The 26,520-nt window shown below is 49.0% G+C and overlaps 1 protein-coding gene and 1 long non-coding RNA gene across 3 annotated transcripts in view; both read left to right on the top strand.

Moving 5' to 3' along the window:
• PTK7 (protein tyrosine kinase 7 (inactive)) overlaps positions 1-26,520 on the top strand; it is a 108,195-nt gene that overhangs the window by 12,607 nt on the left and 69,068 nt on the right. The window contains exon 1 of one of the 2 annotated variants that reach the window (XM_030558147.1): positions 10,464-10,667. The exons of the other annotated variant lie outside the window; for it this stretch is intronic. Coding sequence (XP_030414007.1) covers positions 10,628-10,667 — 40 coding nt within the window. The 5' untranslated portion in view covers positions 10,464-10,627. Of the gene's footprint in view, positions 1-10,463; positions 10,668-26,520 lie in introns of those variants that run through there. 2 annotated transcript variants of the gene reach the window in all.
• Positions 3,493-6,349, top strand: LOC115649301. Its single transcript, XR_003999798.1, has 2 exons — positions 3,493-4,325; positions 5,614-6,349. It is a non-coding gene; the product is annotated as an uncharacterized LOC115649301 (long non-coding RNA).

Genomic DNA, 26,520 nt, shown 5'->3' with positions numbered 1-26,520 from the left:
CATTTTCTAGTTTGCATCAGTGTGCAAGTCCTGCTCTTACCCACGCCTAGCTCTCCATCCTTGAAATTGGCCCAGGACCAGCCCCTGACTTGAGGCCCAGCTGTCATGGGGGCACATCCTTTGCATCTGAGCTGACCAATATTGAAATATGCAGCTGAAATTACTAGCTCTTAGCCATGTAGTGAATTTTCTGTTTGGTGGTGATGGTGCCCTCTAGGTTATTCATCCTGCTTCTGAGGATAGTGATTGGTTAAGGAGAGTTTTTTCCTAAATTTAATGTCTTGATACTGCTTAGCTGAATCCAGGCCTTTCCTAGTTTTAACCCTACTCTCCGTTTTACAGGACTTTTCTTGTTCATAGATTCCCGGGTAATTGAAATCCTATAGTCTGACCTTCTGTATAAAACAGGCCAGTGAATGGCCCTGAATTAATTCCCTTGAACAGATCCTTTAGAAAAACATCCAATATTGGTTTTAAAGACATCAGGGATGGAGACTCCACCACGACCCATGGTAAATTCTTCCAATGGTTAATTACCGTCACTGTTAAAAATTTACACCTTATTTACAGTCTGTTTGTCTAGTTCCAACTTCCAGCCACTGGATTTTACCTTTCTCTGCTAGACTGAGGACCCATCGTCAAAGGTGTTCTCTGTGAATGATACAGACTTTGTACCAACCATTTAAATGGTTAAGCTGAGCAAAAATCCCTCTGGGCTCTGAATAGCTATTTTGTTCACAACTCAGTTGCTGTGAAATTAAAAAATAAACCAACACCATACTCCTGTGGGCTGCTCTGAACTGATGGGACCCCAGTTCTGGCTTTGCAGCAGCACTGAACTGACCACCATCCAAGAGCTGAGCTGTGGATTATATAAACAAGGAATTAAACCGAGCAGCATTAAATCCCTCGTCAAAGCTGAATACCTAGCTTCACCATGATGAGGAAGAATCAGAACCTGATTGTTCATAGAAACCTATCTGAAGAATGGACGTTGGTGTAAGCGTGTGAATATCTTCCTACTGTAAATAAGGGCTCTTTTATTTTTAGGGTTAAACACAACCCCCTTGAATTGAAGTAACATGCTGGGACATGCATTGAAGATACAATGGGGGGAGGCGTGTCTGAAGTTGGGAATTAAGTTAATTTCTTCAGGGATTTTAAAACAAATGAACAACTTCCGTACTATTGCATATCACTCAGCCTCTTTTTAGTCTTAAATTGTTTGCATTTTCAGTCAATTTTTTAAAACACAAACTAAAAAATATGTAAGCCTGCCCATCAGATTGGCCTAGTTGTAAACAACTAAGAGCCGATTCAGGACACTGCGTGTTGCAGCTTTCGAGGAATACACACCCTGATGTGGAGTCATGTCTTCCTCCTCGATCGTGCAGCTTGAGTGTGAAGCCTTCTGGCACGTTTTGCGTGTGTCCGTCAGCTCAGCCCAGCCTGATCCTTGCTGGATAAAGCAGAGAATATGTAACATCCAGATCTCTGGGGTATTTCTTCAGGTGAATAAAACTTCTCCTTCACTTATCACAGCAGGCAGGTAGAAGGCGAAGACTGGGTCTCGGAGAGCAGGCGGTATATAGTATCCGGATCTCGGTACGCTGGCTCTACGTAGTACCATGATGTGCGTCCTTGGACCTCGCAGGTCACCAGTGTGTCAGAGCAGAGTGCTCAGGGGGCTTTTTATGGAGAAGTTTGAATAAAGGCCATAAAACATCTCCCACCACAGGGTCTGAATCAGAAACAATAATTCCATATCCCCAGCTTGCTGCTCAGTTCTAGAGGCTAGGTCCATTGGTGGTGCTTCTGGTTAACTTGGAGGGTAACTGTGTTTTGTCCTAGCCTGTGTGTTGATCTCACCCCTGGAGATGGAGGCTCGGACCTCCAGCTTTCTGTACGAAAGCCTATTGGCTACTCCCTCCTTTGTTCAGTGTTAGGCACCGTCTACACACACAAGTTTCACTGACATGACATGCGTTGCTAGAGTTAAACTGATGTCTTTGATTGTGTGCCTTGTGCCTCATGTGTGTGATCTGCTTTGTATTTGAGCTCCTGCGCTGCTTGTAGACCATGGTTGGATGGGCAGGTATCTCAGGGTTCCTGGCACTGCTCTCGGTCTTGCTGAATTTCTCATGCCAGGAGGCCAGTGGAACTGTTGGAAGAGGGCCTTAGACTCTCCCCCTCCCGCCCCTGCAGCTCTATTGCAGAGCTCAGCTAGCTGCTAATGCCAGTTCCAAACTAATCTCCACCTGTGTGGAGGAGGCCCAGGGGAGCCCTGCCCTGCAGTACGAGTCTTGAGAATCACTCAAGGATCCAGAAGTGGAATGGTCACAGTCAGCTAAAATGTATGGTATCTTTCTCTGTGCCCCAGGGAAACAGTGGCCCAGTGGTTATGACATTAGCTTGGCACTCAGAAGACCAGGGTCAGTTCACTGCTCCACACAGTGTGTCTGCACTGCAGTGTAAGCCCAGGCTCAAGCCTAGCCCCCCTTCCATCTATCCTAAAATCACGCTGACCCAGGGTTCAAGCCCTGGTGCTTTGCAATGTGGACACAATCTCCCCAACTCGGGTGCTGGGAGTCCTCCAAAAAGTATCCCACAATCCTATGGGCCAACCTCCTTTGTCTTTTCTAGCCCAAGAACTTTGCATCTACGCTACTGAAAATGGAAGCAGCCCTTCCATTGACTTCTGACCACCAAGCTGCAAATGCACCACCAGAGCCTTCTTTGCTTGCGATGGCAACTGAACAAATCATGCTGCTCCATGGTCAGGGGAACACAACCAGAGTTTGGCACGTTTCTGGCAGGAGGCCAGCATAACTGCAGACTTCAGTAAGAGTAACAGGAATAACCACATGTAGAAGGGTGGGACCGGGGCTCAACCCTCCCTGAGGGCGGAGGGGAGCCACACTGGCTCACCACGCTCTGTCAGCCCGGGGCCCACCATTTGCTTCAGGGCTGAGCGACAGTACACCATCACTTGGGGGCTCCGGCCTTCTGCGGCAAGGCGGCGCAACAGGATACAGTCAATGGGGAGCTCAGGGCTGAGCAGCAATATACAGCCCCTTGGGAGCTCAGGCCCCTTGTCTCAGGGCTGAGCAGCAATATACCGTCAGTTCGGGGCTCAGGCCCTTTGCTGCAGGGCTGAGCAATAAACAGACAGTCTAGACGCCCAGGCCCTGGGGGAGGGCGGGGCAATACGCTGTTCAGGTGTATAAAGCCCAGGCCCTGGCTCGGCGGGGCAGCAAGCGACTCAGGGCTCAGGCCCTTCAGGAGGGGCTGAGCAAACTACCAGTCTGAATGGTCTCCTCAGGCCAGGGGGAGGGGGAGTCTGCCACCCTTGGCAGGGGGAACGCAGGCCCTCCCACTCCTCTGCGTCCCAGCCCGGGGCCCTAGTAGTGGTTAACACCGCTGACGGTCAGTGGGGATCCTGGCCGAAACACACTGACATTGGTTCAGGTGAATCCCCAGCCTGAGTGGGGTTGGCTGCCCCTGGGCCACTTCCAATCTCCCCTTCACTGGGTACCTGCCATCCCATGGGCTCCTCAGGATACTGGGCATAGGGAACTCCCGGCGGCTCCTCCGGCTGTCGGGAAGCTCAGGCGGCTCCTCTGGGTGCCGAACACGGGGCAGGTCGGGCCAGCCCTCCTCCGGGTGCCGAGCACGGGGCAGGCTGGGCCCAGCAGGAGCTTGGGCACCAGCGTCTGTCCTCTCCAGCAGCGTCCTTCCAACTGAGTGCCGGGGCCGTGCTTTTATACTTCCTGTCCCGCCCCTTGATTTCCGGGGAATGGGGACAGGTGGTGGTGGCGCCGCCCCCTGCCACGCCTGTTCTAGCTCGTCCCTCTCAGGCTCCACGGGGAGTGAGGCCTCCTCGCTACACCACACAAACTAGCAAATAGCTGAGCAGCTGGCAGTGCTGCAAATTTCTGGACCTGTGACCAGTGCAGACAGTGGGATAAGCAGCTGAATAGTGAGTATTGGAAAACCAGGGACCAGACCCACATGGTGGGCAACTTGCCGACATTATGCCCATCTGATGAGGTGTTTGGGTGCTGGGCACTAAACCTAGCATCAAGCCAACAGTGGTGCATGATGACCTGCTTGGCTGGGACAGTGTCCTGCTGATCCCAGAATCCAGCATGGGGAATGATGGGAGCCAGCAGCAGGCACCGCGTGGGGACAACAAAATCACTCTGTTACTGAAAGCAGCCCCAGAGTAGGCTCTGGACCACGGGTCCAGCTGTTTGATGCCCCTTCCAGGAACAGCCATCAATGGAGCAGGCAGAAGAAGGGATTAGAAGCCACCCCTGAGCCTGGTAAGTTTCTGGCTTATTAATAAAGGAATGGGAGGGATTTCCACTCTAGGAACCAATGCAAAAGTTATGAGAAGCCCCGGCTAGCAATGTGTATCCGCTAATGGAGGATGGTATGCCAATGCCTTGGCGCCCTCCCTCCACCTCCCCACCACCAAGTGGAATTCAAAATGGCAGCTGACATGCAAACAGTGAAGAACACCTCTGCAGTGAACTTTTACAGGAAAGGTGCAGATTTTTGCTAGGGCCATTCCTGTTTCTTAAAAATAACCACACATTGCCGTGCTTATAGGTATGCTGCTCTGTAACCAGTTGGTGGTCTGCTGAGCCACCTGGAAACAGTGACTGTGGGAGTGGTAATCTGTTCCATTTACAAATCTAGTCCATTTCAGTTCAGGGTAGTCCATGTAGTCTGCAGGTGACGGAATCACTTGTCCCAAATATGACGGGGGTTTGTAATTTTGCCCAGAATCATGCCATGCCCGGAGGAGTTCTGTGTGTTTGTATGCAGCCATAATGGTAAGCAGCAACCTATTGATTCCCTCATGAATTCTGGCCTAATCCTAGTGCTGATCTCTGCAAACTTTTCCTGAAGCAGGAACTCCAGATCAGTTGTTTTCAACCTTTTTTTCATGTGTGGACCCTTTAAAAATTTGGCAGTGCAGACCCCTTTATCTAAAATATCCAAAGTCTGGGGACCCTTGGGGGTTCACGGACCATAGGTTGAAAACCACTGTTCTATGGTAACGACAGCCTTTTGTGAACCCCCAGGGTCTGCGAACCACAGGCTGAAAACCACTGCTCTAGATAGGTAGTCACATTTTAGGGCATATTTTCCTTGGTAGCTGACCAGCCCACTCCACTCATCGATATGCTGCTTAGTCACTTTGTTTGAATCCTTTGCTTGCATAAACTGCAGGTTTCCCACCAGCAGCTTGGAATAACCTCTCTCTTTGCCAATCAGGCACCACAGGAACGGTTATGTCCCCCAAAATGTGGAAGGCCTGAAATGATAGAAAAAGCTTTTGTAGCACAGCCACTGATGGCAGCCCCCCTTGCCCCAAACCCAAGTAGTTTTGCAATTTTCTCAAATGAAAAATGCGGCTTTGCATGGAATTAACCAGGCTGTGTCCAGGGAGCGCCTGTGGCCTGAAGCATCCTTCTCACAATATACTGGCATTCAGTGTGTAGCAGTATCATTTTATGTCCTTGAAATTCCACAAGGATTTTTTCTGTGTTCCTGCAGTGAGGTATTGGAGACTATAACGGTCTGGGTCTTGTCCTGTTCCAGGCTCCTCGCTCTCTACTGGCTACAGCACTTGCACGGCAGAAGCCTGGGCCAGCACACCTGCATGGACTGTTCCAGGAGGAATTGTTTCCGTGATGAAGTTCTGGAGAGGGCCAGCAAGCAGGCCCCGTACAAAAGACACAGAGGGACGTGCAGCTGGAGAAAAGGCAGGCTGCAAGGCAAGAGGAAAGGCTCAGGCGGGCTGCACAGCTTGAGGATGGGGTTTCAGTGCAGGAGCAGTTACTTGCTTCGCAGTTCCCGGAAGGGAGGACAGAGCTCAGCAGAAAGAGCCCTTTGAGTGGCTCATATCACTAATGACTGCAAGAGTGGAGGCTCCTGCTGCATCATCCAGACCACAACCTGAGTTCCTTGTGCGCTACCCTGAGCCACAGTCCTGAAGGAGCTTGGAAGACTCCAGGGTTGGGTGGCCCATGGAGTTAGGCCCCACGAGTGGCTGGCTGGGGCAACCTTGCCCCATGCAGCCTTTCATATTGACCCCTTTCCACAGTGCCATGTGCACAGGGAATGAAGGGAGCAGAGAATAGGGGGCCAGGGCCATGCCTGGGTAGGGGATTTCTGGCTTGTCTGTGGTTCCACTGTTTGCACTTGTTCACACACTCTGTTTTTCTGTAGGGTCTGATGTTACTGGGGTTTAGGTCTGGTAATGGCAGCTGTCCTGCCTGGCAATGGGGGAATGTTGTAATTCCTTATGTTTACAAATAAAAATGTCTTTATTTTATCTGGAAAGTTTATTTCTGTCACTGCTTCACATCACATGGTGTGTGTTGAAAATAATAAAGGTAAACAACTGATCGTGGACAATTAGGAATTAGTATGCAAAGACTGTCCCTCGGTACAGTTACCTATAGCAAGTCATACTTCAGTCTCTTCCTTGCATCAATCCACCATGTGAATAACTCCTCTCCCCATTTCAAACATGTCATGTCTTTCATAAGTGCATTGTCTGACACCAACATTCCCCACCCCTCCCAGAAGCACATTCACAGAGGTACTATATCCCCTCTTCCATTGGGCCATGCATGTCTAATATGGGAGCACACAGCATCCCTGACTCTGTTGCCAGCTCCAGCAGTAGGAGGTGCCCTTTCTGTACCAGTTTTGCAGCCCCTTGCGGTCACAGGCCCATTCAGGGGGAAATGTCTAAGTTCTGGCTTTACAAGACTGTAAGGGCACAGGAAATGAACAGCATTGATGACACTGGCATCCAAACGGGATTTCAGTCTGCCAAAAGCACATTCAGGCACCATTCTGGACCTGCTGAGAGTGTAATTAAACTGTCTTTTGCCAGGGCCTTTGAAATCAGGGTACAGTTTTATAAGCCAAGGCAAAAGGAGATATGTGGGGTTCCCCGGGATACCGGTGAGACAATGACTCCATTTATGATGTCATTTGGTGGGAATAGTGTCCCAGTCTGTCCATGAATGTAGACTGCTGATTGGCAGAAAACCCTGGTATCATGAACTTTTCCAGTGTAACCCATGCTGTCATTCATAAATCTCCCTCTGTGGTCCATGAAGGCCTGCATGAGTGTAGCAGTGCTTTTCACGATCTATGTACTCACTGAGGTGGGCAAACCATGGGCACAAGAATCCGTCAGTGGCCCCAGTGTAGTTTGGAAACCCCATTCTTTCAAAGCCAGCAGTTTCTTCAGGAATATAAATCCATGGTATGCCCATATCCTGAATACTGTGTGCAGATGTGGGCCCCCCATCTCAAAAAAGATATATATGAATTGGAAAAGGTTCAGAAAAGGGCAATAAAAATGATTAGGGTTATGGAAAGGCTTCTGTATGAGGAGAGATTAATAAGACGGGGACTTTTCAGCTTGGAAAAGAGGCAATTAAGGGGGGATATGATTGAGGTCTATAAAATCATGACCAGTGTAGAGAAAGTACATAAAGAAGTGGTTTACTACTTCTCATAACACAAGAAATAGGGGTCACCAGATGAAATTAATGGGCAGCAGGTTTAAAACAAACGAAAGGCAGTGTTTCTTCACACAACGCACAGTCAACCTGTGGAACTCTTTGCCAGAGGATGTTGTGAAGGCCAAGACTATAACAGGATTCAAAAAAGAACTAGATAAGTTCATGGAGGACAGGTCCATCAAATGCTATTAGCCAGGATGGGCAGGGATGGGGTCCCTAGCCTCTGTTTGCCAGATGCTGGGAATGAGTGACAAGGGATGGATCACTTGATTATTACAGTGATCTGTTCATTCCCTTTGGGGCACCTATCACTGACCACTGTTGGAAGACAGGATACTGGGCTAGATGGACCGTTGGTCTGATCTAGTAGGGCCATTCTTATGTAATATCCTTTATGTCTGCCACCTTGGGGCAAACTACACACCTGTTTGCATCAGAAACCTCTACTACCACTTTGTCCATCATCGGTGTTTCATCACCAAACTGGTTTGCAATGGACTTGTAGCAGTCTGGGGGTAGCCAGCGTCCAGACAGTTTAACAACCTGCTTCTTGATTGGCAAAGGTAGCCTAAGTGTGTATCTTTATGATGGAGGATGGGGGCAAGCTGCTCACAAAGCTCCAGCAACATCACTGTATTCCTTCAAAAGTTCTAGAGCCACGGCTGGTCATCCCAGGTGTGCATGACAGTGTGATCCCATTAGTCTGTGTTTGTGGCTCTGCTCCAGACATGCCGGGCTACGTAGGGGGCATCCATGGGTATAGTGAGGGTAATTAGCAGCTCCATGTCTGTGTACACCTCTTCTGCTGCTGCCTCCTCTTGCTGATGGGCCAGAAAACACCACAGAAACGTCCACTGGCATCTCACGGATGCTCTGCCCATTTCCTGAGAAGGGAAGTTCTTCAGAAGGTGCCTCCTCCATGTTGGTTCCTCCAGTAGCTGGGCGCACACACAGCTCGGCAGGATTTTGTGGCAGGCTGTTCATGAAACATGCAGAGTTGGCCAGTCCAGTTTTCCCACTGTGCACTGCGTCAGAGATCTAGATCGGCCACATTTCAGATGGGCGCAGGGAGTCTGGGATGTGGTTGGTCTGGCTCAGGTCTGCATTCTGCATTGTTGACACTAGAGCTGTGGTTTCGAGCCAGGGTTAGAAAATAATTAACCCAAGGTTAACAATCAGTGTTGATGCCCAGGCCCTGGGTTCTCTAACCCAGGACCAGCTGATTTGAGTCCCACTGACATTGCAGTGTAGACAGACCCTTTCTCTCTGCCTCAGTTCTCCCACCTGTCCAATGGTGATAAGCCCCTGTTGAGGCTTCACAGATTTCAAGGCCTGAAGGGACCCTTCTGGAGGTCTAGTCTGGCCTGCCTAGCGCAGGTATTAGGACTTACCGCATTCACTACTGTTTGAGCTAGTACTACGGGCAGTATCCAGCAGAGAGTGCACCACAGTATGTTCTGTAGTGTTCTCCATTACCATTCCTTGATGCACACGAACATCTTGTGCTTTCTTGACTGGAGCGGCATGTTGAACTGAACTCTCTGTTTAGCCTAATGGCTGGAATGGAGAGCAATTAAACTGGAGACATTAGGGTCCTTCAGTACATTCTGGGAGGGCTTTTGGAATTGTAGGAACACAATTGTGTTGTGGAACACAGCCAAAAGCCCTCGTTTACTTTGGGGCAGTAGGGGAAAGTTCAGGGCCCCGTCCAGGCATAACTAACAGCACCTTTCTTTAAATTGAACTGAAAAACAGCAAGATATCAATGACAAATATTTAGTGGTAAAGCTGTACATGGATTTTTCCTACTCTGCTTACAATTCATTTGCTACTTGAATCACCAAGATCAAAGCAGGACTCCACCAAGCACACGTGGGGATAAGTAAATACCATGATCTTTAGCTCCAGCCCATGAATAAACACTCCTGCCTCTCTCCAGCTTTTGAAGCCTAGCTCTTGGTGCTGAAATGTGAAATATTTCATGTTAGCAGTGGGCTTGGGCTTTGGGTATTCATAAACTCCACACAAATGCTCATTGAGCAGTGGACAGACCTGGTCACAAATGTGTTCTTTGTTGATACTTGAATCTGCCACGTGTATTTGTAGAGAAATTCCACTGCAATTTTTGATGGTATGGTCAGGCTGTTTGTTCAGACTCTGATCCAACTTCTCTTCTAAGAAGTGCCGTGAGTGCTGATGCCAGTCTTGCTGGGTTCTCAGGCAAGGGCACATCTTCAGGCCTCCTTTGGCCCTTTTGAACTTCTGTAGGATCTTGTCAACTTACTGATGACCCTCAGGAGTGATTTTCAGCTGTGTAGAGGATTCTGGTCTAGGGGCCATTGTTTTTTTTTGTATGCAGCCCCTTCATTTGTTTTATTAATGGCGGATGGTCATGTGCAGCTCTCAGCCTGTCCCATATAGTCTCTCTGCGTTGGTGGGGAGGAAGGATAATGTGTATGTGAGATGTTTCTTGTCTTGATGAGGAGCAGACTCGGCTACATTAATATTTAAAATGGAATTTTTCAATTCATAATTGTTTTGAAACAACCTTCATAGTTTTGCAGTTGGTCTCATTTAACAAGTGATTGCTCTATATTTAAACAGCTTATCAGACTGTCTTGACCAGTAATGTATCCCTTTTTGCCATAGTTCGACTGTTTGTACAAAACTGAATATAACGATTGGTTTATACATTTCTGGGGGGGAGCTTGATCAGGGCGGGAAATAAGCAAGGTCAGTGCTTCTTTATTCTTGGAGAAAAGGGGCACCCCACCCCTGCTCAGTCTCTTCCCGCAAGGCCCCGCCCCGTCGATCGCTCCTCTCCCTGCTCTTCCCTCTGTCACTTGCTGGATCATCTCCACCTCCTTCCTCACCCGTCAACTAGGCTCCCTCTGCTCCGGGGCTGGGACGGGAGTTGCTGCAGCCTGAGAAGGGGCTGGCACGTGTTGATGACCCGGAGTCTCCCTGTAGTAACTGGGCTTTTGATGTCCAGTCCTGTGACCGGACACTGCCAGGTCTCCTTTTTGACCAGACCTTCTGGTCGAAAACCAGGCACCTGGCAACCCTAAATGGCATCTGAATACAGAAGCCAGAAACTGGACTGTCCAGGTAAACCCCATATGGTGGCAACCCTATCTGCACAACCCAGCAGAAATGCAAAATGGCTAGTGGGGGTGCACAGACCTAGAGCTTACCAGCGCCGTGCAAGTTTTAGCTTCAGTATTGAACCAGGATAGCGTAGCTGCTCTGCAGGAGGCCACTGCAAAAGCTCTGGACCCCAATGGTTCCAGTATGATAGTGTCAGAGGCTGGATACTGAGAGCGAAGAGGGAGGGGTAGGTGAGGATGGGGTGGAAGCAGAGAGTATATGATGGATGGTGTTGATGTGCCACTGGCAGTTAGAAGTGTGGGAGCTTGTCAAGAAGGCAAAGTATAGCTCAGCGCAGGCAGGGATTGGCTTTAACCCCCCCTTCCCCCCCCCCCCGGGTTGTGTGTCTGAGAGGCTGTGATCTGTGACTGTCTGTTGTATCGTGTGTCATGGAGTTACTGGTTTGGTGGCACCAGCTTGTTTACTTTTACAGTTGGCTTAAGGCGTCTGTGGTGATTATTTAGCACAGTTCTGAGAACGCTCTCTCTAGTGAAGTGCTGCATGCGTCAGGCACTGGCTAATCTTAACTAAGCAGCCCTTAACTAAGGGTCATGGGGAATGCTTTGTTGAGGAAATGTGTAGCCAGGAGCATGAGAGTCACTGTTCCTGCTGCTGTAAGTGCAGGAGGAAGAGCAGGAAAGTAATTGCAGCCTTCCTCTCAGAGGAGGAATGTCAGATGGAGCCATTGTCTCACCTGGGCAGAAGGAGGGTTCTAAAGGGACATGGCAAGTCACCAGGACCTGGAGCAAAGATTAGTCATGTGGCATGTTATCATAATCCCCCGGAGCTGTGCTAAACAAGGGCAGCGATACTGCCAGGAGGGGCCACCACAACCCAGGGAGTCAGGGATAAACCCGGCCACCTTGATTGGGCATTCTGGCCAGCTGCTAATTATGGCAGCCATTGCATCTCATTGGCCTTAACAGGCTTAGCTGCTGAAACCAACAGTCTAACCCTTGTTGTGACCCAGCAGGCCATAGACGCTGGGTATGGGAGAGAGAGGTGAGACAGGCCTTTCCATCGGCCGGGGTCAGGGTAGGCTTGATGCCTGTGCTGGGCTTCTTTCTCAGCATTTGTCCAGTATTAGAATCCCCAAGTGACAGGACGTCTGCCTCTATCCTTGGGCACTGCAGTGGTGAACGCCTCCAGGTCTCTTGCCCTGCTGGCTCCAGTTGGTTAGCTTTCACTTTAGTTTTAGGCTGCTTTTAAAATAGCAAAAGTGTGTGTGTGTGAGAGAGAGAAACAATTGTCAGCCTGGTAATCCCGTGCATTGTGGGACTGTCTGGGAAGCAGGGTTCTTGGACCTCCATTTCATGTATATGGTGATCGAAGTGCGGGATACTTAGCTCTTAAAAGCAATGTTTTCTCTAAATCTTGGCGGCGTCAGCCCTGTGTGTATCCATCCCCTTCCCCCCCTCTGCTCTTTGGAGGATCTGCTAGTGACACATGGCTGCAGAGACCTTTTTCACAAAGGAAAGATAGTGGGAGCAGTGGCCGGTTTGTTACTGGCACCATTGTTGCTCTGTTCCTGTTTTTCTCTCCCTGATTAGCAGCACTTAGGACAAGTGCTGGCCTGGGGGGATGTAAAGCCAGTTTTTGTGTCTCATGTCTGAGACTGACACCTCGGGCTTGACTACACTACAAAATTAGGTTGACTTAAGTTAAATCGACCTGCAGCCACCACAGCAATTAAGTCGGCTGTTGATGTCCACGCTGCCCTCCTCCTGTTGGTGTGCGTCCACACTAGAAGCGCCTGCACCGACTGACGTGGGGCACTGTGAGGCACTGACAGCTGGGCAGGGCTCGCAGCTGGAGCTCCCTTGCCCCCAGGGCTGACAGCGGGAGCCCCAAACTAAGTGGGAAAAAATAGAAGCTGTGAAAGTGAGGTCAGTTGCACTGCTGGTAGGCTCCCTGCTGTGAAATTGAGCCATGCTCGGGGCTCAGGGCTAGGGTTGTCAGCCCTGGGGCTGGGGGCAGGTTCCCACTCTGAGCCCTGACAACCAACAGGCGATGTAAGTAACAGTGTCTACATGGACACTGCCCCACCCTAACTACATCGACCTAAGGGTGCAGTCATTAAATTGCTGTAGTCGGTGACTTACACTGGCGGGAGCAATGTTATAGTGAAGACAGTTAAGAGTTAGATCAATGTAAGCTTACGTCCATAGAGTAGTCCAGGCCTTCGACTGCAGCTTTTATTTCATCCCAACTTGGTCATACAGGCCCACTTCATGTGGGTCTCTGAACCAATCTGCAGACCCCTAGGAAGCAGTGAGGGTTGAAGAATGAGAAGGCTAAGTGCCCGTATTCTTGTATTGATACCAGTGGACATTGTAAACAGATGAGAGTGACTTTTGCTGCTGCTGGCTAAAGCTGGAAAGGAAGCACACCATTGCCCATCACCTCAAAGCTGGAGCGTGGCACTTTCTGGCTGGCCATGCAGGAAACACTTCTGTTAACCAGAATAGCTATCATTCCAGGTTAGGGTATCTGGTTTATTGGAAAGGTTCAGCAGCTGTTTGGCACTTCATCTGTTGAAAACATTGAGCCTTATTTTTGTGGAGCAGCCACTGGAATGTCTGTGCCTGGGGCAGCTAGCTGTGCTGCATACTTGCGTGCTGGGTGTTTCTAAGAAGAGGGATTGATTAGGGTTTCCAGGTTACCCCACTTAGAATAATGGGCAGCTTTGGCTTTCGGATGCTGGCTCTACAAGAGCAGGCTATCCGTTTGCGTTGGGATACCCAACCATTGCCCACCGTTGCATACAGTGGCAACTCACCAATAGTCTGAGACTTAGCCGTGTCCACGAATGGGAATCTGACTCCGGCATGGGCAGTAGCATCTGCAAGTTTCCATCTTGATCAATGCAACCTCTCCCGAGCATCTTGGTTTCCCCTCCTTTACAATGGGGAATTGACAGTTGCATTATGAAGGGTTTTGTAGAAAGCTGTGGGGAGACACATCGCTGGCAGTCATTGATCTGCCATTCCTGTACTTGAGGATTTTGATAGTTCCAAATTTCTGCCTAGTGCAGCTGAGTAGTAAAGTAGGAGTCGATAGATACTCAAAGCCAGCCTCGGAAAGCCTTTGGAATTGCATCACTAACGTGTCCCTCAGAAACATAGGCTGTGTCTACGCTGCAGCTGTGTTGTCGGAGCGCTGTACTGTAGATGCTTCCTACTTTGGCGAAAGGGTTTTTTCCATCGCTGTAATTAGTCCACCACTCTCAGATGTGGTAGCAAGGTTGATGGAAGGGTTCATTAACAAATGCCATGTCTACACTGCAGTTTATGCTGGCAAAGCTTATGTTGCTCTGGGGTATGAAACTTATCTCCTCCTGAGCAACATAAGTTTTGCTGGCATAAGTGCTCGTGTGCACAGCGCTACGTTGGCAAGAAAGCTTCTCCCACCAACAGAGCTGCTGCTGCTCGTTGGGGGTGGTTTAATTGTGTTGATGGGAGAACTCTCTCCTGTTGGCTTAGAGCGGCTACATGAGCCATCGTACAGCGCGCAGCTGCATCAGTACCGCAGCGCGACGGCTTGCTAGGGTGGACGTGGCCAAAGTGTCACTTCCACATTGTAAAGCAGGGAAGACCAAGATGCATGGCGAAGGATGCACTGATCAGGATGGAAACTTGCCGGATTAGGTTGGCTTAACATAAGAACGGTCAAACTTGGTCAGACCAAAGGTCCATCTAGCCCAGTATCCTGTCTTCTGACAATGGCTAATGCCAGGTGCCCCAGAGGGAATGAACAGAACAGGGAATTGTCAAGTGATCCATCCTCTGTCTCCCATTAACTATATTGCTCGGGGGTGGGGGTGAGTTTTTCACATCCCTGAGAGATGTAGGTAGGTCAGACGCCATGGATTTCATGCAGTCTTACTGTAAGCAGATAACTGTTAATGCACATCTCTAAAATACTCCTATGTGGAATACCGGTCAGTAAACACATGCACTTTACTTATTAGAGTTAACTTGTTAGCATGATACAAAGCAGTGTGATAGTTTAGAGAGGCACACGCCAATTTACAACAACGGTGCTATGGTACTATGAAGGGTGTCATGTATATTGGTGTGTTCAGTAGCCCCAGCAGATTCCATGCAAGACTTCTTTCCTCGTTTCACACACAGTGGGGCACCTACTACCTGGAGTCATCCTTAGTATGTGTGGAAGCATTGCCTCCCTACCTAGTAGTGTTTGATTCAACTTGACTATAAGCTGTCAACATGGTTTAAGGATCAGCTTCTCCCGGCTTCTCTTGCCTGGTGATGCTGCTGAATTTGTGGCCGGTATTCAGGGATTAAAACCTATGAGGAGGAGTCTGATAGTATCGTGACCACTTCTTTGTTTTACATAAGTTCTTGGCAGTAGGGGATAGATGTTCAGCACTGACATGCAGCTTTCTTTAAGCTCTATTGCCCGACTCCCAACAGTTTGGGAAGATCTGAGAACACAAGTGGCCTTTGTTACAAAGGCATCAGTTTGAGTTGGCAGTCAAGCCCCCAGTGCATATGCTTTTCATTGAGTGCTCGCCGCTCCAGCTTCATACTTCCACTCCCCGTGCCAGCTTTTTTTCTCGGTCTAATGTGAAAATGTTTTCCCCAAGTTTATGTACAAAAACGAGAACTCTTTCATTTAGCATTAAACGGATTCCTGAGCCATTATGGAAGTGTTCTCCCCGTCCCTGCACTGGGTAGACTGATGCTCTTTTCTGTTTGAGAATTGCATGTTATGCCTGATCAGTTATATTTTTTTAGCACTTTATTCACAAGGCTTCCAAAAGCACCATGCATAGGAGGTCAGTGATTGCTCTTTGTAGGCCTACACTGAGGCATGATCAAACCTATTCTTACAACAAGGAATGCGGATTACGATCTGAAAACAATCAGTTGGGGTGGATTCTGCCATGACTCTCAATACTGATTCTTGAAAACCGTTTCTGCTCTTGTGGCTTTGCTGCCTGGTGCCAGCCTGTTTCAATTTGAAAGCGGTTTTCCACAATCATTTTTAAAAAGTGTTCTCAGTCTACGCAGGTTTCTCTCTACTAGCAACATGATTTCTTGAAGCTATTGTCTAGACGGGTCCTTGTAAAACAGTCTGGCCCCTGAAATACATTGTGAATGGTACTTAAGTGCCAAAGCAGCCCAGGCCCTGATTAGAATGGCGTACTCTGGGGGATGAGCCGTGTGCGGTAGAGGCGAATAAAGGGGAGCTGAGAGCTCTGTCTGGACGCTAGGCTTTGCGAATTGCATCAGGAATGTGGCTGTGGAAGGTGTAACTGGGATTCCAGTTCATATAGAGGGTGGCTGCTCATATTGTGGTGGTGACTGAGGAATACCTCTAGCTGCAGAATGAAATGCACTCTACTGTGGTCGGTCGGTCATCGTAGGAAGTTAGGGCAGAGGAGAGAGGCTGAGTTGTCTTACTTTGGAATGCAGGAAGTGAGTTATTGGCATCTCTGGCCTATAAAGGACTGGTGAACTGGAGGGCCGACACTGGGGCATATAGGAGAGTGTGTGGTGTGGGTTGAGAAAGTTGTAGTCCTTGTAGGAGATGTATACAGTGAAGGGAGGTGGGTCTGGTGTAAGTGGGCTTTTTCCTGCCAGCTAGAGAGGGAATGATATTACCATGGCACCTAGGAACCCTTGTCATGGACCAAGATCCCCTTACGCTAGGGGCTGGACAGACTGACCCAAAGGCTGGTCCCTGCCCTGGAGAGCTCAGTCGAAGGGAGGCCTGCGTTGCAGTGGGAGGTGTGACTGCAGCGGCGCACATTAGCAGTGTGCGTATGTATATATCCAGGGTGGGTTTGTACAGCCTGCCCCCAGCTTGCGCTACACCATCTTCTTGGCTAGTGTGGCTATGCCTACCTGAGCGGCAATCACCCGCATAGACAATAGACACAGCTGGCCAATGGGGGCAAACAAGAGACAGTCGGTGAGTCTGGTAGGCAGTGGGCTTGGCACGCTAGTGGCCTGTTAAGTTTTTATAAGCATCCTGGCAGAGGAGTTTTAAGGGGCAGCTTGAAGCCTTTTTAACATGCAGTGTGATACTTTACACACTTCAAGAGACTGAACTATTGAGTGTATTTAAGGGCATGGCTACACTTGAAATTTCGGAGCACTGCCGCGGCAGCGCTTTGAAGTGTGAGTGTGGTCGGAGTGCCAGCGCTGCGAGAGAGCTCTCCCAGCGCTGCACATAAACCACATCCTCTACGGTGCAGCTTGCAGCGCTGGGAGCCGCACTCCCAGCGCTGCGGCACTGATTACACTAACGCTTTACAGCGCTGTATCTTGCAGCATTCAGGAAGGTGTTTTTTCACACCCCTAGGCGTGAAAGTTGCAGCGCTGTAAAGTGCCAGTGTAGCCAAGGCCTAAATCTCTCTTTATCTTCACTCCAATTCCAGGTACTAAAGGCTGACTGCATTTAACTTGGTTGTTCTAAATCTGTGGAACAGGAATGGCTCCCAAGGATTTTGCACAGAGACTTCAATGCAAAACCAATAGACTGCTGCTTTCAAGACACCTTGATAGCTAGCAAATTGAATAACCATTGGACAGTTCTGCTCCCTTTGTCATCGCTGCATCAAGTAGTTAGTTGCCCTGGAATCGATGTTCCTAGGTCCGAGTGCGAAGGTGTACAGGTCTGTCGCATCTTACGCGCATTTAACATGCGCAATTTCAGCTTTACGCGGTTGGCAAAAACAAAAAAAAGGAGAAAAATAACAATTTAAATACTGTTTCTGTAGTGCGGGTGATTCCGCCTGCCATTCAACTCAAGGTAATTTTGACTATACGCGGTTTTCACTTTACGCGCTAACCGCGCAACGGAACCCCCGCGTAAGATGAGACAGACCTGTATCCTGAAATTGGCTACAGTACAAATCCTATTGAGCCTGGAGCTCAAAATAATTAATTGCACAGGCGGCTGTAATGGTGCTGGCAAATCAGATCCATTTTTCTCTGCCCAAAGGGGAAAATGAGCCATGAATCCAGTTCCACTAAGGATATGTCTGCACAGCAAATGAAATGTGATTGTAGTTCGGGTAAGCCTGCCTGCACCAACTGTGATCTGTCCACCCCTGGTAACAGTAGCAGTGAAGACGTGACAGCAAGAACTGCAGCATGGGGCAGCTGCCCAAGTACAATCAGGACTTGTGCTAGCCCATTGGGGGCCCTAAGTAGGAATATTTTGGGGCTCTCCCCACAACCCATACTAATAATTAATGGGGGGGCCCTCGAGCTGCTCAGGGCCCTAACAGTTGCTTAGTCTGCTTATGCCTATCTCCGGCTCTGGGAACAATCCTGCTGGGGGGCCTGGTTATGTATTCTAGTTAACCCCCCTGGTTAATCACACCTTCATTTACTGGTCGATCTAGCCAGAAGAGAAACCCAACCCCCCTAAGCTTCATCAGCTGGGAATCTACTTGTCATCCGCTAAGGACTGACTCTGTCTTCAAAGGTGGGTATAGACCAGTTAGCTACTGTATCCAATCTTTCCCTTAGTAATTTGCAGTGTTAATCATTGCTGTTGAAAGCAGAGTTGTTGTAAAGCTAATGTGTAAGCCACATACCCTATTATTTAAGATCCATCAGCAAACAGTCTTCTTGTTACGGGTTGTTAGTCTCTTAAGAGTACAAAGAAATGCTTTGACTTCAAAACAAGCAGCTGTGGTAAGAGATGTCACAGTTACAAGCCAATTGGGATCTGATTGGCCAGTGTCTTTGTTGCTTTCTACACTGTGTTTGTTGTACCTTCTTTGTGCTTCATGGCTCTCTCTGGGTGTCTCTTCTCTAGGGAAAAAGGGCATGTTCTTAACTTATGTGAAAACTACAAATTGCCCTGTCTTCACGAGGGTGTTACCATGTGCCACTAACACAAGTTAAGGACCTATCCATGAGTGTGGTTCACAATGAGGGACATGAGGTGCATGGTGTTAGAATTAAGCTAGAAAATAGCTTTACAATTTCAGGTTTACAATTTAGGTTGCTTTAAGGGAGTGTTTTTTGTTGCTGAATTATATACGTTTACTGAGAGCGGAGAAGAGTGAGGACCGTTAAGGCACCCGTATTGATTTTCTGAGTTTCTTGCCTTCAGAACTCATGAAACATTCATGCGAGCAGGATGGAGTTAGCACTGCAGAGGACGGGTCATTCAAATGCTTATTAAACTGCTGACTGCAGTGGAAAGGGGCCAGCTACTAAATATGAAAAATGTTTCCCCCAGCAGTTAAGAGTTGTGCTAATCAGCCTAGGCCAAAGAAAATAGACATTTCTAATCAGTTACTGTTTCTTCATTCACATTCCTGCTTTTCCTGTGACTTTTGAAACGGAGTCCTGACGAAACAGGCTAGTTACCCGGCGGAGGTGCAGTGTTTAAAGTATTCTGCATGCTTCCAAGTCCTTGAAAGGTATTGATGATGAGAGAGAAGGGGGTTGGGAGTGCTGAAAGGAGTCTTCATGGGTGTGCCTATGCTTAAGTTCCCAGAAACTTTCTGCCAGGCTCTGCGCTTCATCCTATGGGCCAAGGACAGCACGCAAGCCCCAGTCCGGAATGGAGGACTGAATAGCTGTCTCTGGGATATACAATAGCACAGCTTAGCAAGCTGCTTAGTCTGAGCGTTTCTTCTAAACTGGCTCAGGAAGGGTACTGACATGGTGATGCTGGAGACATCACAGGCAGTTCATTCCACTTGCTCTGATGCTGAGCGGTTGGACCCACCATCTCCCAAAATGCGGGGAGGCCTGGCACTCTTGGCTTGGCTCCAAAGGAAAAAGAAATCATCCTCCCTTGGTTCAGAGCTTAGATCCAGAGAGCTTGGCATAAGAGTTTATGGTTCTGACCTCTAATGTGATCTCCCTACTGTTTGTCCTCCTGATATTGGCCTCGATGCACTGGGGCCTGTGTTTGCATGCTAGTCCTAGTGTCTACTCCTCTCGCAGCAGGTCGGGGAAGCACTTTGTTATGGGACTCCTGGCCCGGGAGCTGTGTGGATCTGACACCGGACCGTTGGGCTTTGAGGGGCCTCTGCACAGCATCTGGAACAAGAGGGTTTCAACATATACTGACTGTTGGACCTTCGTTAGCTCCCATAAGAGCTTCTTAGTACTCTTGAGCTCCATGGGGGGAATTATATGCCAGGCTCTCCAGGATGTGGCCTTTCTCGCATTGGTTCTTGTGCCACGTGTGGGGATCCTGGGTAGAACAGAGAGAGATCTCCAGCACCAGAAGAAGCTAGCTAGAAGAGCCAGCTAGTTACCTGGCACTCCCTGCAAGCTGCACATGGGGCCTCACTCTGCTGTAAGATTCATGACCAGAGACACATGGCTTCTTCGTTTGCGGGGTCTCAACAAAAGCACAAACTAATACTGCGAAGATCTCCTCAGTACAGAACCAGAGGCCCTTCCACACATGTGAGGAGATGATGTGCGGTCACTGGGATAGACAGAAGCTCCCACAGCTCAGGAGCTTTCCTTTCTCCTCAGGATTCGGGTGCTGAGTCACATCTCTGGCTGCCTCACCCTGCCTTAGGATGAAGTACTGTCTTGACCCCAGCTGCCACAGGCTGAGAGAGAATAACGGTAAAAAGGCATTGGGTCATCTCTGGCCATTTGGGCTCCAGTCCTTAGATACGACTTGTGGAGAGCACAGGACCAGCCTTCAGTTTCCCCTTTCAGCGACCCCTCACCTTGTGGACTGCCTGGCCAGTTCCATGCTCATCCAAAGAGTTGTGGGAGCGGTGCTGTGTGTAAAGGGCGGACTCTGGGGAATCTAGTGAGATGAAAAACCGAGTGGAGACAACAATGCAGTTGAATCTAGGCACTGGTCTACACTACGAATTTAGGTCGAATTTAGCAGCCTTAGATTGATTTAACCCACACAACGAAGCCATTTTTGTTGACTTAAAGGGCTCTTAAAATTGATTTCTGTACTCCTCCCTTACGAGGGGATTAGCGCTGAAATCGTCCCTGCCAGGAGCAGCGCCAGGGTTTTTGGCGCCCTAGGCGCAGGGCTGGCTCGCCAGCCCCGCGGCTGCGGATGCTCCACCGGAGCCACAGGACCAGCAGACGCTCTGCAGGCACGCCTACAGATGGTCCACTGGAGCACTCTACCTCCTTCCCAAATCCTGGCTCCCTAGGTGACTGCCTAGGTCACCTAACTGGAAGCGCCGGCCCTGGTCCCTGCTGGGTCGAATTTGGGGTAGTGTGGATGCAATTTGACGGTATTGGGCTCTGGGAGCTATCCCAGAATGTTCCATTGTAACCACTCTGGACAGCACTCTCAACTCAGATGCACAGGCCAGGTAGACAGGAAAAACCCCGTGAACTTTTGAATTTCATTTCCTGTTTGGCCAGTGTAGTGAGCTGATCAGCACAGGTGACCATGGAGTCCCACAATTGCAAAAGAGCTCCAGCATGGACCGAACGGGAGGTACTGCATCTGATTGCTGTATGGGGAGACGAATCCATCCTATCCAAACTCCGTTCAAAAAGACGAAATGCCAGAATATTTGAAAAAATCTCCAAGGGCGTGAAGGACAGAGGTTATAACAGGGACCCGCACAGTGCCGCATGAAGCCTACCAAAGAACCAGACAGGCCAACGGCCGCTCCGGGTCAGAGCCCGAGACGTGCCACTTCTGTGATGAGCTGCATGCCATTCTAAGGGGTGCCCCTATAACTACCCCACTCTATGCTTCCCTCCTCCCCTACCCCTCCCGGGCTTCCTTGGCAGTTATCTCCCCATGTGACGAATTAATAAAGAATGCATGAATTGGAAACAACAATGACTTTATTGCCTTTGCAAGCAGAGATCGAAATGGTGAGGGGAGGGCAGTTGGCTTACAGGAAAGTAGAGTGAACCAAGGGAGTGGGTTTTCATCAAGGAGAAACAAACAGAACTTTCACACCGCAGCCTGGCCGGTCATGAAACTGGTTTTCAAAGCTTCTCTGATGCACAACGTGCCCTGCTGTGCTCTTCTAACTGCCCTGGTGTCTGGCTGTGCGTAATCAGTGGCCAGGCGATTTGTCTCAGCCTCCCTCCCTGCCATAAACCTATCCCCCTTACTCTCTCAGATATTGTGGAGCACGCAGCCAGCAGTAATAACGATGGGAATATTGGCTTCGCTGAGGTCTAACCGAGACAGTAAACTGTGCTGGTGAGCTTTTAAATGTCCAAGGGCACATTCTACCACCATTCTGCACTTGCTCAGCCTATAGTTGAACTGCTCCTTACTACTGTCTAGGCTTCATGAGCCATGAGAGCAAGGGGTAGGCTGGGGTAGGTGCGACCGCGCAGTGCTACCGACTGGGAGAGCAGCCTGAGGCCGAAGCCTCCAGCTGGCATGGAGATTCAGTCCTGCCTGGAATATCATTAGATGAAACTTAAAGAAGAGGATGACCTGGAGTCATTCCTATTCTTGTCCAGGCGCCCCCGACCCACCTCACCGAGGCCAGCCAGGAGCACTTATGTCTGCCCAGATGCCCTTGACCAAGCTAACTGAGGTTGGCCAGGAGCACCATGGGACGACGATGATGGCTAGCAGTTGTATTGTACTGTCTGCCGTCTGCAAGGCAAGGCAGGGGGATGCTGCTGTGTAGCACTGCAGTATCACATCTGCTAGCAGCGCCCAGGAGACATATGGTGACAGTGAGCTGAGCGGGCTCCATGCTTGCCGTGGTATGTCATCTGACAACATGTACCCAGAACCACCCATGACAATGGTTTTGTCCCATCAGGCATTGGGAGCTCAACCCAGAATTCCAATGGGCAGTGGAGACTGCGTGAACTGTGGGATAGCTACCACAGTGCAACGCGGCGAAAGTTGACTCTAGCCTTGGTACTGTGGACCCATACCGCCGACTTAATGCGCTTAGTGGGGACACACAAACGGCTGTATCAAATTGATTTCTAAAAAAAATCAACTTCTGTTAAATCGACCTAATTTTGTAGTGTAGACATACCCTTGATGGACGTGAATGTGAATCCACGTGAATCCATGTGAATGTATTAGGTGAGTTACACTCTCCGCTGTCCAGCTAAGAAAAGGAAGCTGGGTGCACAAGGTCAAAAAGAGGCAGTAAAATCTACCAAAATGATAAGAGGAGACTTCAGCTGTCCACCTAGAAGCTGTCCCATTGAGCTGTCCAACCAAGATATAGCTGGTTTCAATTGCTCACTGCTTTTCAGCTTCTTAGAATAGCTATTTCTAGGACACCTAGGAGGAGAGATTTCAATTTAGCTCCTGTGTGTCGTCTAAGACAAATGCAATAAGTGACAGTAGCTGAGCCAGTAAGTAACAATGACCACAAGAGTCAACATCCCAGGGGCAGGTGCCTACTGAAGAGTGACACTTGAGAAAGGGAGATTTCAGAAAATGAAGAGCCTCCTGAAAAAGGCCCTGAGTTAAAAGTAAAAGCAGAATCCTTTATTATGTGGCTTGAATGCTACTTGAAAAAACAGGAATTGTCTCACAAGACCTGCGTCCGACTGAGCTAAAGGGAAATAGGAAGGCAGGGAGTAAGCCAGCGTGGTTCCGTGGCAGGCTCCAGGGGAGATATTTAACCCAAACAGAAATCACTCAGAACTTGGAAATCTGACTCAGTGAAGCCAATAAACAGATGCATAAATAAACATGTATTTTTGCTGAGAAGCTCATGGATTTCTTTGCCTCACTCTTCAATGCTGAAAACGTTGGAGAGATTCTTTCGCCAGAACCTCTCCTTCCTGGTAACACAGATGAGGTGCTGTGAGGGACTGAGGTGACAGAAGAGGAGGTGCTGGAGCAAATTGATCATTTTAAAGTGCAGTAAGTCACCTGTCCTCCCTAATCCATCCCTGAGCTTTGAAGGAGCTCAAGTGTGAAATAGCTGAGCCGACACCAAAAGTGGGCAGTCTTATTAAAAACAGCCACTATTCCAGAGGCCTAAAGGGCACCTATATTTAGAAATGGCTCTAGGGGTGCTCTGGGGAATTAGACCTGTATGTATCTGCTTGATTGATTGAAATGATAATTAAAAACAGAACAACAGAATACCTGGAAGATCATGATATGATAGGGTCTAACCAATTCTGTAAGAATAGGGCCTCACTAATCTTAGGAGTTCTTTGAATGTGTCAGTACAGTACTGGATAGAGCAGAATAGGTTGTCATAGTTTATTTAGATTTCCTACAGGCCTTGATAAGTTCCCACACAAGAGGCTACTAAAGAAGCTAAGCAGTTAAGGGAAGAGGCAAAGAATTTTCCAGGATCAATAGCTGGGTAAGAGACAGGAACCAATGAGTAGGATTAAATGGTCAGCTTTCATCATGGCAAAAAGTTGACACTTGTGACCTAAGGAGCCACACTAATTCCTCTGTTACTTATCAGTCTGATAAAGGGGAGTGAGAGAGAGAGAGAGCAAAATTTGCAGAGGACACGTAGTATGTTACTCAGGACCAGAGAACTGTGAGGAACTTCAGAGAGAACTAACTAACCTGGATAAATGGGCAGCACAGTGGTAAATGAAATACAGTGTCAACAAATATGAAGTAATGGATACAAGAGGGAAAAGGAAAACTCCTCGTGAACCTTTCAGGATTTTAAATTCCCTGCATCAACTCACAAAAGGGGGGGGCTGGGTGTCACTGGAGACAGCTCAGTGGAGACCCTTGTTCAGTGCCCAGCTGAGATCAAAGAGCAAACATACAGGTGCGTAAGGAATGTGATCATAGGTGCCAACTTCCTCGCTTTCCCCTGGGTGCTCGACCCTGGCCCCACCCCCACTCCACCTCTTCCATCCAGTCCTGCCCCACCCCCATTTCAACCCTTCCCCAAAGTCTCCGCCCCCTCCCTGCCCCATTCCAATCCCTTCCCCAAATCCCTGCCCTGGCCCCGCCTTTTCCCCTCCTCCTCCCCTGAGCGCGCCAAGTTCCCGCTTTTCCCCCTCCCTCCCAACATGCTGCCAAACAGCTGTTGGGGGAAGTGTTGGGAGGTAGGTGGAGAACCGGGGATACAGCGCTCCCACAGAATCAGCGCTTATGAATGTGATAGTATTATCATATTCTTTGTACTATTAACTTTTATATAAATCAGCTGTGAGGCCTCTCCTGGACATAGTGCAGTACTGACCACCCCATCTCCAAATGGTTATTGCAGAACTAGAGGGGTTCAGAGAAAAGTGACAAGAATGATCAGAGGTCTGGAAAGCTCTTCTGTAAAGGCAGATTGAAGAGGTGAACAAGGCGGGGGGGAACATGCTAAAACTGTATGAAATTACACACAGACTCCATTGCAAGAACATTATTAGATTGCAAAGTCAAGCACTCAAAAATAAGTAACTGCTGGAATTAGGGTTGCCTGGACAGCCTCATTCCCTTTGTCCATATGCATTATGATACAGTCTCTAATTACGCAATGAATCAAGTACAGGTTTTCACAGGCCTGTGCCTCTTTGCGTGCACGGAGTGGATGGTGCCAGTCAATATTTTGTTCCGTTCTTATTGTTCAGTTTGTGATCCTGGCCTTATTTCCTGCTACTTTTTAGCCTCTGCTCTGAAGACAGAGTTATTAATTCCCTTGGGGCTTTTCCCTGGTGCTCATCGCTCCTACACTGAGCACGTCACAAACATGATGTAGGAAGAGGGGGCATTATCCTCGTTTTACAGATGGGGACCTGAGGTACAGAGCAAAAAAGGCTGTGAGAGAAGGGGAGCTGGCACTCATGTTCACGTCAGGGCGGGTTGGGCCAACACATTCACAGGCGGGAACAGAGCTAACCCTGAGCTGGACTGGTCTTCCTGCTCCCTTCCCTTCTCAGGACTGGGTAGGTGGACGGGTAAATAAGCAAAAGGGGGGAGGGGCAGGGAAGAGAGGAAAAAGCAGGCATATGGAGAACAAAGCAGCCTTTGGCCTGCTGCTCGCTTGGTGCTGAGACCATGGTGGGTCATTAAAAGAACCTGTGGGGAGGGAGCGGAAGAGGAAGTAGAGAGACAGGGCCCATGGGGTTGGTTGGAGCCAGGATCTGGAGGACAGGGGCGTGGAGTGGGACCCAGAAAAAAGCTGGGAAACCAGTGGAGATTCGGAGGGGTGGGAAAGGGTTGTGTTTGTGCTGCTGAGTGTACCTGAGAAGGTGGCAGCACAAGTCTGGAAAGCTGGAACCTGGGGAGGCCCCTGAAGGAAGCTGTAATGTTACTTAAACATGTAGGGTCATGAGGAAGTCCCAGCTGGGGTACTGTGAGCCTCAGGCCCCCGGGTGTGAGTATTCCTTCACCAGAGCTATCTGTGAGCGGCTCTGGAGACTGATCACACCCCTGCAGTGTTCAGTTCACCCACCAACAAACTGTTCTGTCTGTGCACCCACTCCTCGTCCCCTATGAAATATCAGCAAAGTCCCCTTGTGGCCCCGGTTGTGCTGATCCTGTCTAGGCACTTTTAACCAAATGTGTATCTGGACCAATCTGGTTGCTTTAATCAGAAGCTTCAGAAGTTGTTCCAGGAATCCTTGAATCTAAACCAAGAGCTTGGCAATATGCCTACAGAAAATTACAGGGAGGTCTACAAAGTGTCTGTGCTATGGGAAAGGACAGAGTTATTTCCAGCTGCCGAGTGTTGTCCAAATGCATAACAAATCTCAATACTACTCCTGCTTGTAAATTACTTACTGAAATAGAAATGATTAATTCTCCAGCCCTCCTGGTGATCAAATGAGCTGATGCTGTAATGGGGGAAGCACTTGTTTTTCAGGAATGCTTAATTTAATGTGAATTTCTATCACTGAGCATCAGTTCTGCTTGGTTCTCCTGTTAATTGGTTACTGGGCTCTATCAGACT

This window comes from Gopherus evgoodei, chromosome 3, assembly GCF_007399415.2.
Source record: "Gopherus evgoodei ecotype Sinaloan lineage chromosome 3, rGopEvg1_v1.p, whole genome shotgun sequence".
NCBI classification, from domain to species: Eukaryota; Metazoa; Chordata; order Testudines; family Testudinidae; genus Gopherus; species Gopherus evgoodei.
This window is presented reverse-complemented; position numbering and strand designations above follow the sequence as displayed.